The sequence below is a fragment of the Physeter macrocephalus genome, chromosome 16, assembly GCF_002837175.3.
Source record: "Physeter macrocephalus isolate SW-GA chromosome 16, ASM283717v5, whole genome shotgun sequence".
NCBI lineage: Eukaryota > Metazoa > Chordata > Mammalia > Artiodactyla > Physeteridae > Physeter > Physeter macrocephalus.
In genome coordinates, this window is record NC_041229.1 from 67,351,818 (window position 1) to 67,364,131 (window position 12,314).

Sequence of the window (12,314 nt, forward strand, 5' to 3'; positions counted from 1 at the left end):
GTAATGCCAGAAACTGTCGCGGTAATGACTAGGTTTCTCTTTATGAAGGTGGGATGTGGAAAAGAGCTTGGGCCCGGAACTCACACTAGGATCAGGAGTCCCCCTACCAAGAAGGCTATGCGAAGCCAAGGCGACGTGCGGAGCCACAGACATGACGGTGGGGCACTGGGCGCAGCCTCTGAACGTGCCCTTTAAGTCTAGACCTTACTATATCTACACTTGTTCCCGGAGCACACTGCCCCGTCCTGTTCTCCTTCAATATGCAAATATTGCCTCCAGACAAGGAAGACTGAAGACCTTCCGCATTGTAGCAGGCTTTTACAGCTCCCATCTGGAGGTCAGGCAATGCGGTTGGAGTCTCCGGTGGCTCGGGGTGTCCCGGTTTCTCTGCGCCGCGGCACTTCTCAGACCGTGCTCCCTGAAGGACCAGGAAACGTCTCTGGGGCGCCGGGAAAGGTGAGAAAGTCCAGGTAGCTCTAGGCGCAAGGAGAGGAGCCAGTGGGCTGAGAGAGAAGCAGAGCTGACCCGCGCCTAGGCACGGGCTTCAGGCCCTGCGGCAAGGAGGTCCCCGAGTCCCTCTCTCGAACCGACGCGCAGTAGAGTCGCCACGCGGGCAGCGCGGGAGATGGGCGGGCCTGGGCTCCGCGCCTCCCGCGTTCCGGCCGCAGCTCCGGCGCTGGGGGCGGGAAGGGGAGGAGCCACGTGGGGAGGAGCAAAACCCGGAGGCCCCGGGAACCTTAGGCAGAGCCAGAGCGGCCGGAGCCGGAGCCCGCGCATGCTGCTCCGGGAGCGCGCCGTCCAGGCCGAGCACCGCCGCAGCTTGCGTTCTGTGTGCAGTTGGGAGAAGGGCCGGTGCTGACGAGGAAGAGGGTCCCGAGCTCCAATCCCTATTCAAGAGCTGCCGGGCTGCCCGCTGCCCCTGCTGCCCCAGTGGGGCTCGGCCCCTCCCGCCACCTGCGTCCCGGTTGAGCCATGGATCCTTCGGAGAAGACGATATCGGTGTGGATCTGCCAGGAGGAGAAACTGGTGTCCGGTCTCTCTCGTCGCACCACTTGCTCGGACGTAGTGCGAGTGCTCTTGGAGGATGGCTGCCAGCGGCGACGCCGGCAGAGGCGAGGCCGGCGGCGGGGCATAGCTGGCGACCCGCCAGGCCCAGGGGAGCTGCCGGAACCCTGGGACGAGGACGACGAGGACGACGACGACGAGGCGCTGCCCCAGGGCATGTTGTGCGGGCCCCCGCAGTGCTATTGCATTGTGGAGAAGTGGCGGGGCTTTGAGCGCATCCTGCCCAACAAGACGCGCATCTTGCGCCTCTGGGACGCCTGGGGCGACGAGCGAGAGAACGTACGCTTCGTGCTGGTGCGTAGCGAGGCGTCGCTGCCCAACGCGGGACCCCGCAGTGCCGAGGCGCGCGTTGTGCTCAGTCGCGAGCGCACCTGCTCCGCCCGGGGCGTCCCGGCGCGGCCCAGCCTGGCCCTGACCCAGGAGAAGCAGCGACGGGTGGTGCGGAAGGCCTTCCGCAAGCTGGCCAAGCTCAACCGGCGGCGCCAGCAGCAGCCGTCGTCACCTTGCTCGTCCACTTCGTCGTCCACAGCCTCGTCCTGCTCGTCGTCGCCGCGGGCCGCCGAGAGCGCGTCGGTGGAGCGCATGGAGACGCTGGTGCATTTGGTGCTCTCCCAGGACCACACCATCCGTCAGCAGGTGCAGCGGCTCCGGGAGCTGGACCGAGAGATTGATCGCTACGAGGCCAAGGTGCATCTGGACCGCATGAGGCGGCACGGAGTGAACTACGTGCAGGACACCTACTTGGTGGGCGCAGGCATCGAGCTTGACGGGCGCGGCCCGGGAGAGGAGACGGCGACGGCGACGGCGACGCCGGCCCTGGACAGCGAGGCTCAGGCGGTTGAGCTGGAGGAGCTGGCCCGGCGCTGCGACGACCTGCTGCGGTTGCAGGAGCAGCGGGCCCAACAGGAGGAGTTGCTCGAGCGCCTCTCAGCCGAAATCCAGGAGGAACTGAACCAGAGGTGGATGCGGAGGCGCCAGGAGGAGCTTGCAGCGCGGGAGGAGCCCCCGGAGGTTGATGGCGGCCTCGACGGTGAGCTGCTGCTGGAGCGGGAGCGGGTCAGGACGCAGCTCAGCACCAGCCTCTACATCGGGCTCCGGCTCAACACGGACCTTGAGGCCGTCAAGTCGGACTTAGATTACAGCCAGCAGCAGTGGGACAGCAAGGAGCGCGAGCTACAGGGCCTTCTCCAGACTTTGCACTCGTTGGAGCTGACGGTAGCTCCCGATGGGACTCCGGTCTCGAGTGGTCCCTCGCAGGAACCCCGGCCTCAGGCCTGCGCCGAGGTGTGGGTGGACCAGGCCCGCGGACTGGCCAAGAGCTGTCCTGGTAACGACGAGGACTCGGATACCGGGCTGAGCTCTATGCACAGCCAGGACTCGGACTCGGTGCCTGTGTGCGAATCCCTTGTGTAGGAGGAGCACAGAGGGAGAGGGAGACGGCCGATTCTCCCTTCTTCGTAGAAAGCACCGGCTTGACCGGCTCAGGGACTTGAAACCAGGCGGGGAGTGGGCCCGGACCTTCTGCTGGGCAGCAGCGCTCTGACTGGGCGGGGGAGGGCAGGGGACGCCTCGGCAGCGGCGCTCCTCTGGCCTTGGAGTGAATGTGGAGGATGATACCAGACGAGGAAGCCGGGTCTCCATTACAAGCTCTTTCAGGGGAAGAAAGGAGGGAGGAGGTGAGAACCCCCTTATGTTGGAAAACAAATGCTCCAGGAAATTGACGTGGTCCGAGCCCATTTTCCAAAAAAAAAAAAAAAAAATAGTGCTATGGAGATTTCACCAATCTTTTGTATGGGAAGGACTGATGGCAGCTAGAACTTTAGTTTGTGGTATAAAGTGCTTTTTAAAGAAACACCTGGATGAAAAGGAAATTCCTTGAATGTTAATTGTGACTGTGAACGTGTTAAAACTAGCCAAAGAGGACGCACTGGTGTTGGTCTCAGCCTTACTCACACCTTTGATAAAACCCATAGGCACCAAAATCCTGTCTGTTTACATTTATGCAGATTTGGGAATTACCCATCTGCTAAACTCTTTGCCTTTTATTTTCTTTCAAAGACTAACTCTATTTCCTCCTAACAAATACAGTGTATGTTAAAATGGGGTCCTTTTTCCAAAATCACCTTTTATTATTATAAAAGCCAAACCTAACCCTTGGAGATACAGAATCGTGGTAGACATAACCCCTGGTTAAAATTTAATCTAGGCCCTTTGAGATTTGCTCCTGCAAAGGTATGTGTGTTGTCCTTTTATTCTTATTGCCACCTCATTCCCTTCAGGCACTGTTATTTCAGAAAAAATAAAAGGGAAGTTGCAGAATTCAAATACAACTACATTTGCTGTTTAATGAGCATTCTGGTTGAAAGGTAAGCCTTGAAAGCAAAGGTCTTTGTTAGTATTTAGCTTTTTAACTAAGCTGCATGTAAAACCAACCATGACCTCAACAGATTTTACCAAACAAACCCAAGTCTAACTTCAGTATCTTTGGTCAGAGATTAATTAGTTACTTGTCCAAACCTAAATTGAGATAGTGTAAATATCAAGGTTTACTAGATAAGACCTGAAAAGAAAACATAAAACAATCTAATAGTACACCTTAGGTGAAGAATTTGGTTAACAACGGCACGTAGACATAAAAGCACATAAAATTGAGCTAAAGATTCGACTTGAATTACTCTTGTCAGGCTCACACCTTTGCAGACACCACAGCATGCAAGTGCAGTGCTTCTCTCTTAATAGCTAGTGACAGAGCCCTGTGGGAACTCAGTGTAATTGTTCCAGTTATTTCAATGAAAACTTATCAGTTGTAGCTAGTTGTTGCCCCGTGGAAGGAGCCTGCTGGCAGTGTTCCCTCCAGAGCTCAGAACTTCTGAGGAATGTGGGATCTAATCTGTCCTGAGGAGGTATTAACAATAGGGTGTGTGTGCGGTGCCAGCCTGGTAACAACCTAACTGTGCGGGGGCCGGCTCCAGTTTCAACACTACATGGGAAGATAACTTAAGAGGTCTTGCTTTATAGAGAAATTTCTTTCCTTGGACAGATTCTCTGTCTGCTTGTTGCCAAGAGGGGCCTGCCTACCAGACCTCCTCAGACCCTTTGAGCTCTCTGCTTTTTAGACACCCACCCTTCACCACTGCCATGCTATTACAACATGTGTAGATATTTTCAGATTTTCAAGTAAAATGGGAATTAAAAGGCTGTTTTCTTAACTGATGTTTTCCAAAGACATTAGCTGGCATAATTGTGGTTTTTTCGTTTCGTCTGATGCAGGAAACATCTATGCGTTTGGTCTGGAGCATGATTAAGATGAGGAAGGGACCAAAGGAAACCCACTGTCCCAAGACAATCATTTGAATCCTTAAACACAAAGCCTAATGATAGCTTTCTTTTGGAGGCAGAGGTAAAATCCTCATTAGAGTGTGACACACGCTACTTGTCTGAATGGTTTATGCTGGCAATAGGCTGAGCTGGTGGTTTTAAAGTTATTGTGCTTCCCTCACCCCGCACCAAGGGTGGTAGGGAGGTGGCTCTTGGACGTTTATTAACTCAAAAGAAAACACAAAAGTTGGCAGAACAGGACTGCCTGGCAGAAAGGGGCCGTTTTCCTTTTCACTATTATTATTTTAAACTTTGACGGGCTGCTGACGTCAGCAAATATGCCTGAAGCCTGTAAAGCAAATAAGCCACATCACAGGGAGAAAGCCCGTGGGATTTTCTGATGCCCTCTTTCTAGAACCTTCCAGTCCTGGCCACCTGAACATGCTTTTCCAGTCAGCTCTTCAGGCAGTGAAGGAGGTTTTGTTCATAACAAAGTGTGGTCCAGTCTGCCCATTTTTTCTTTTATCCAAATCAATTATATCCCCCAAAGGCACTTTCTGTGTGGGTAGGAGAAAGGAGAACGGGAAAAAAGAAAGGAGACAATAGTTCCTTTTACTAAGAACTTCTGCAAGCCTGAGGAAGGTGAAATATGGAGATAAAAAGTACCAAAACAGTGCCTGTGCATAGAAAGTGCCTAGCAAATCCTAGATATTCTTAAAATTTCATTCACTTTAAAAATAATCATCATGGCACTAAGAATGAGAAGGAATGCATAACAGTGAATGCACCAGCACCAGGATTTCAGTGTACCTGGGAAAACTACCTCCTTTCCTGTTCTCCAAGCCTAACAGAAACCCTGAGGAGAAACCAGCAAGCTTGTGCAGGAAAATATGAGACGGAGTAGGCTCCTTACCAACCAGCCCCATCCTTTTTTGGAACTGATAGAATTTATTGTGTCTTTGATCTTAATGATCCCATTCTCGGCCATCTCCCAAACCAAAAAGATTATATCTGGCATCTCTGTTTACTTCCTTATAAAACATGGTTGATGATGATGATGATGATTTGCTAATTAGAAAAGTTATATTCTGTAGTCTTTATGATGGTCCTGAAAATAACATAAGGAAGAAAGAAAAGTCAATCAAAATGTCTCATCACCAAAAGCTTATCACTATCAAAATGTGGTATATTTCCTTCCAGACCTTTTGAATTGTGAAGTTTTCATATTTTGCTGCTTTTTAAAATATATATATATAATTTTAATGAGAAGCCTATATGCTTTTAGGCTCAGGTTTTGACGTATTCCTTGTAAACGGCTCCATCCATCTGTTGGATGCACTACAGTGCATATAACTATTCTCATGTTATTAGGTTGTTCCCAATATTTTTTTTTACTATTATAAAACAACACTGTGATAAGCTTCTTTGTGTACATATCTGTTTCCCTAATTAGATACTCCTCCCCAACAATAAGTTCCCAGAAGGAATTCCCAGGTCAAAGAGTACAACATTTAAAGGCTTGATACTTAATTGCCAAATTGCTTTACAAAAGATTTGGTCTAATTACAATCTGCCATGCATAACAGTGCCTATTTCACCACACCTTGACTTTCATCTGATATTATATTTTGTTAAGAAAGTATTTTAACCAAAATTAATTAATTAATTCATTGGGGCCCCAGGAATCCAGGACTGGCAACCACTGACGTAAAATATCCTTACAACCTGAAGGGCAATTCATCCGACCAGAAGTGTTAAGAGGACATGGTGCTTTCTCTTCCACTTCTTTATCTTCCCTGAACTCTGCTTATTAATAGCAATCTTGTCTCATATCAGAGCTGAACAATGATCCATCTGAGCAGAAGGGCCAAAAACTCTGCATGAGTGAGATTAAGGGGATTAACGAATAGAATCAGATTTATAAAAAGAAAATATTCATTATCTTTTTTCATCTGAGTCTACTAGAAAAGGTTATCCTTAGAAGGTGATATCATAAAACATTTGATTTTGTGCTTCTCCCTACCCACCCCATCAAAAATTAAATCAAAATAAAGTAAGTACATAAGCCTACTTGTTTGTAAACAGCCTCTAATTAACAGTTTACATTATTCTAGGCATTTCTTTCTACATGTGTTACTATACCTGAGTTCACCCTTAAATTCTTGAAAAGGGAAAATTTGATCATGACAGTTTGTGAGATTTTCAGTGTGAAGGTGTTTGTGAAACATGTTCTCCTAAACAGAAAAGAAGGAGGATGAGGAGGAACTGTCTTTTCTTGAGTACTTTCCAAATGCCCGCTCCTCAGGCTAAGTATTTTCACATGCGTTTTCCCTACATTCATCTTGTGAGATAGACCTTTTTTTTTTTTTTTTTTGCGGTACGCGGGCCTCTCACTGTTGTGGCCTCTCCCGTTGCGGAGCACAGGCTCCAGACCTGCAGGCTCAGCGGCCATGGCTCATGGGCCCAGCCGCTCCGTGGCATGTGGGATCTTGCCGGACCGGGGCACGAACCCGTGTCCCCTGCATCGGCAGGCGGACTCTCAACCACTGCGCCACCAGGGAAGCCCGTGAGATAGACCTCTTTAACCTCCAGTTTTTATAGGTAGAGAAGATAAGGCCACCCATTTGATAAGATGCAAGATACTAACCTAAGCCTGACTAAAACCTGTACCCATTTTACTACATCACACCAGGCACATTGTACTCAAGAAGTGCTCTGCACACTCAGAAAAAGATTGCTTACAGTCCTCAGAGTGTTGGCATTGGAGGGGGTGGTGCTCAGAGACTATCAAGTATTGTCCAAGTATTTCCACCAGGGAGGTGGAATGATTTTTCAGAACCATAGGGCTGGTAAATATATCTACCAGGTGAGGATTTAGGAAAAAGCAAAGGAGGAGAAATTCCTATGTAAATATCTGGGCATCTGTCTGAGAGAGGTGAAGACTTTGCCAATGAAAAACAATTCTCACAAAAAATTAATACCCTCTGTATCAGCATGGAGGTTTTGACTGAATGCCCCAAGGACACAGGTGTATAGTCAACAACCTGGAATCCTCGTCCATCAGAACAGACAGCTGTGCCCTCTTCACAGACGCACCTGGAAGGTGGTACCAAGCATGACTGTGCTGGAGCTGTCCCCAGCACTTTTAACCAGACCTTGTTCCTGGTTGAGCCTCTGGTACGTGAGGATCAGAGAAGGTTAAAGGGAGGCAGTGTTGGGTCTTCCAAAGATCCCTGTGCCATGGAGTTGGGCATGCACACCTGATTTAGGGCATTTCTGTGTCCACACTGACTCCACTACACATGTGGAGACCTAGCATGGATTGCTTTGAAGGACCACTCTCCCAGCCTCTGCCCCTCTCATCCAGTCCCATGCAAGGTTTTCCTGCTTCAGATATCTCCAGGATTCTCTATAGCTTTCAGAATAAAATCCACATTTCTTAGCAGGATTTATAAGGTTGTTGGTTATCCAGCTCAAGACCCCTCTTCGAGGTCATCCTTTCCCACCTTAAAAACCACAGAATTGACTGGATCCTGTTTCTTCATTAAGGTCACATTGCCATCCTCAGTTTGTGCAAGGTCTCTCTTCTATCTTATTTTATTTTACTTCATGTTTCCCTCCCCCGCCCCCATCCCACATCCACTTCCTTTCAGTAGTTGTGGCACACGGGCTCCAGAGCACAGGCTCACTATTTGTGGCGCACGGGCTTTTGTGCTCCGTGGCATGTGGGATCTTCCCGGACCAGGACTCGAACTCGTGTTCCCTGCATTGGCAGGCGGATTCTTAACCACTGCGCCACCAGGGAAGTCCCCCTTCTCTCCCTTCCTTTCTCCTCTCCCTCCCTCATTCCTTTGTCATTCATTAACTGGAATACTTCTATAGAAAGATTCTTCCTTATATCAAATGTCACCCTGAAGAACAGTTTAAATCCTGATTATCCTGAAATATAGGATAAAAGCAACATTCCTACATTTTCTTTTTATTTACTAGTGTTCAAAATAATGTGGTTGTTCCCTAGCATTCTTCAAAGTTGACTAATGAGTTTTTTCTCCTCTGTTCATCTTTTTGGAAATCATTATGGAATTTTGAACTTAAAATATTTAATGTGTTTCAATCCATTATAGTTTTGGTCCTATCTTTGGCTGAGTGGGAGCTTCTTCAGGTTAGTTCCTGAATCCTTTTCACACATTTTTCACAGTCTTTTCTCCCTGGTGTGTCAAGATGTTCCAGGCTCATACTGTACATTTTCTGACCCAGACCTGAAATCAACCATCACTGATTCCTTTTAATGGGAAATATTTTTTTAATTAAAAAATTTTTTTAAATTTTGTATTGGAGCATAGTTGATTAACAATGTTGTGTTAGTTTCAGGTGTACAGCAAAGTGATTTATTTATACATATACATGTATCTATTCTTTTTCAAATTCTTTTACCATTTAAGTTATTACAGAGTATTAAGCAGAGTTCCCTCTGCTATACAGTAGGTCCTTGTTGGTTATCTATTTTAAATATAGCAGTGTGTACACATCAATCCCAAACTCCCAGTCTATCTGTGCCCCCCCACCCATCCCGCTTGGTAAGATAAGTTTGTTTTCTAAGTCTGTTGAGTCTGTCTCTGTTTTGTAAATAAGTTCATTTGTATCATTTTTTTAAGAGTCCATGTATAAGCGATATATGATATTTCTATTTCTCTGTCTGACTTAACTTCACTTATTATGATAATCTCCAAGTCCATCCATGTTGCTGCAAATGGCATTATTTCATTCTTTTTAATGGCTGAGTAATACATTACTCTATTGTATATATGTACCACATCTTATTTGTCCATTCATCTGTCGATGGACATTTAGGTTGCTTCCATGTCTTGGCTATTGTAAACAGCACTGCAATGAACATTGGGGTGCATGTATCCTTTTGAACCATGTTTTTTTCCAGATATATGCCCAGGAGTAGGATTACTGGATCATATGGTAGCTCTGTTTTTAGTTTCTTAAGGAACTTCCATACTATTTTCCATAGTGGCAGTACCAATTTACATTCCTACCAACAGTGTAGGAGGGTTCCCTGTTCTCTACACCCTCTCCAACATTTACTGTTTATAGATTTTTTGATTATGGTCATTCTTACTGGTGTGAGGTGATATCTCATTGTAATTTTGATTTGCATTTCTCTAATAATTAGCGATGTTGAGCATCTGTTCATGTGCCTCTGTGCCATCTGTATGTCTTCTTTGGAGGAATGTTTATTTTTAGGTCTTCTGCCCATTTTTCTGATTGGGTTGTTTGTTTTTTTTTGATATTGAGCCACATGGGTTGTTTATAAATTTTGAGACTAATCCCTTGTTGGTTGCATCGTTTGCAAACATTTTTTCCCATTCTGTAAGTTGTCTTTTTGTTCTGTTTATGGTTTTCTTTGCTATGCAGAAGGTTTTGAGTTTAATTAGGTCCCATTTGTTTATTTTTGTTCTTATTTCCATTACTCTAGGAGGCGGCTCTGAAAAGATATTGCTGCAACTTAGGTCAAAGAGTGTTCTGCGTATGCTTTCCTCTAAGAGTTTCATAGTATCCAGTCTTACATTTAGATCTTTAATCCATTTTGAGTTTATTTTTGTGTATGATGTTAAAGAATGTTCTGATTTCATTTTTTTTACATGTAGCTGTCCAGTTTTCCCAGCACGATTTATTGAAGGGACTGTCTTTCCTTCATTGTATAGTTTTGCCTCCTTTGTTATAGATTAATTGACCGTGGTTGTGTGGGTTTATTTCTGGGCTTTCTATCCTGTTCCATTGATCTATATTTCTGGTTTTGTGCCAGTACCATATTAGAAATCACAGCCTGGATACTAGGAGTGCTAATTGCTACTGGGTTGGTGATTACTTTTAGAAATTTTTCATGGACAGAGCTAGGAAATACATTGTCCTTGTTTTCTTTTAATTTTTTATTGTGTGAAAATATGGATAACATAAAATTTACCATTTTAAGTCGTTTTAAGTGTACAATTCAGTGGCATTAAGTACATTTACAATGTTGTGCCACCATCACCGCTATCCGTTTCCAGAAGTTGCCTGTCATCCCAAGCAGAAACCTTGTATCCATTAAATAATAACTTTCTATTGTCTCCTCTCCTCAGCCCCTGGTAACCTCTGTTATCTGCTTTGGAGAAATGTCTTTTCAAGTCCTTTGTCCACTTTGAATTAGATTCTTTTTGTTGTTGTTGTTCTTGTTGAGTTGTAGGAGTTCTTCATATATTCTGAATATCAATCCCTTATCAGATGTATGATTTGTAAATATTTTCTCCCATTCCATTTATTGCCTTTGTTGATGGTGTCTTTGATGCATAAGAAATTTTTATGAAGTCCAACTTATCTATTTTTTCTTTTGTAGTCTTTGCTTTTGGTGTTATATCTAAGAAATCCTTACAAATCCAACGTCCTGAAGCATTTTCTCTATGTTTTCTTCTAAGAGTTTTATAGTTTTAGCTCTTACATTTAGTTTTTGACAACTTTTTGCCAGTATTCTTGTTACTTTTATTGACAAGTAGCTTTTTGGATGTCCTTTCTCTGCCATTCCCACTTAAGTCGCTTACAAGTGTTTTCATTTTCTCTTTTCTTTTTTCATTGAGTGGATAGAATTTTCTTTGATTTCAAAGTTATACATTTAATTTTGCTCTTCTATTTTTCCAAACTTACTAGGAATCATACTTTTGCTTATTTTTTCTGACCCCTATATAAACTTATAAATGCTGTGTTTGCCCCCAAGCAAGATAAGAATCTTAAAACACTACTCCCACTTCTCTGGTCTCTCTCCCTTTTCATTTTGATATCATCTACAATTTTAGTTATAGAAAATCTTATGTAGCTAATAATAACCTTTCTCAGTATATTTTATTGGGATCATATTAAATATATACATTATCTTGAGCAGAATTGATATCTTTATCATGTCAAGTCATTCTGTCCAAGAATATGATAATAATAAAGTATAACAAATCACTACCAAATTCAGTGTGGCTTAAAATAATAATCATTCATTCTCATTCAGCTGGGGGGTAGTTGATCCAGGCTAGGCTCCACTGAACTTGGCTTTAATCTGTGGGCTGGGTTTAGGCCTACTTCATGGGTCTGTCATCCTCTTTGGACCAGAGGCATAGAGCTTTCCCAAAGGTCCTTTGGAGTTATTACAGAGGCCTTAGCCTAGACTTTTTCTTTTTTACATCTTCTGTGGGCCTTGGCTTGCTCAGTCCAAGTCAACACACAAAAATTGAGTTCCTGCTATATACCAGGCCTAGGGGTTAAGCATGCAAAATCAGGGATCAGTAAGATAGGTAGCATTAAATCATTAAAAATGCTCTCTAAGACACTGGTGTTGGGATTTTACATTTATTAAGCCCTTTGGATTAATATTTTTTTTTTTTTTTTTGCGGTACGCGGGCCTCTCACTGTTGTGGCCTCTCCCGTTGCGGAGCACAGGCTCTGGACGCGCAGGCTCAGCGGCCATGGCTCACGGGCCCAGCCGCTCCGTGGCATGTGGGATCTTCCCGGACCGGGGCACGAACCCGTGTCCCCTGCATCGGCAGGTGGACTCTCAACCACTGCGCCACCAGGGAAGCCTGATTAATATTTTTTTAAAGAGAAAATTGGTTATATAAACTATGTTATAGCCATATAATTACATTACACAGCTACTAAAATAATTAGATCTGCATTGCTGACATGAAAAAAAATCTGTATTATATTGTCAAATGAAGAAAGCAAGGAAGTAGAAATAGTATAAAGTCATTACTTTTTTTATAGCTCTAAAAATTATACATTTTTTAGCTTTGTCCACAGAAAAGGTCTGGAATCAATTACTGCCCACTAGCACCTATACCATGATATCTAAATACCATTTTCTATTAAAAAGACAGGCTCTTGAAGTAATGGCCGATTCC

At 44.9% G+C, this 12,314-nt stretch overlaps 1 protein-coding gene across 2 annotated transcripts; it reads left to right on the plus strand.

Annotated features, from left to right (window-relative positions):
• The first annotated feature begins 337 nt into the window (after nucleotides 1–337).
• RASSF10 (Ras association domain family member 10) lies at nucleotides 338–6,425 on the plus strand. Of its 2 annotated transcripts, XR_008615364.1 has the most exons (3): nucleotides 338–456; nucleotides 3,345–3,431; nucleotides 4,336–6,425. XR_008615364.1 is itself a non-coding variant. In XM_007105051.3 (2 exons), exon 1 carries the CDS (start codon nucleotides 973–975, stop codon nucleotides 2,476–2,478), a length of 1,506 nt encoding a protein of 501 aa, XP_007105113.1. In that variant the 5' UTR covers nucleotides 346–972; the 3' UTR covers nucleotides 2,479–3,431; nucleotides 4,336–6,425. The 2 variants fall into 2 exon arrangements, 1 of the variants encoding a protein (XP_007105113.1); XM_007105051.3 differs by having other exon boundaries at nucleotides 346–3,431.
• Nucleotides 6,426–12,314: the final 5,889 nt, after the last annotated feature.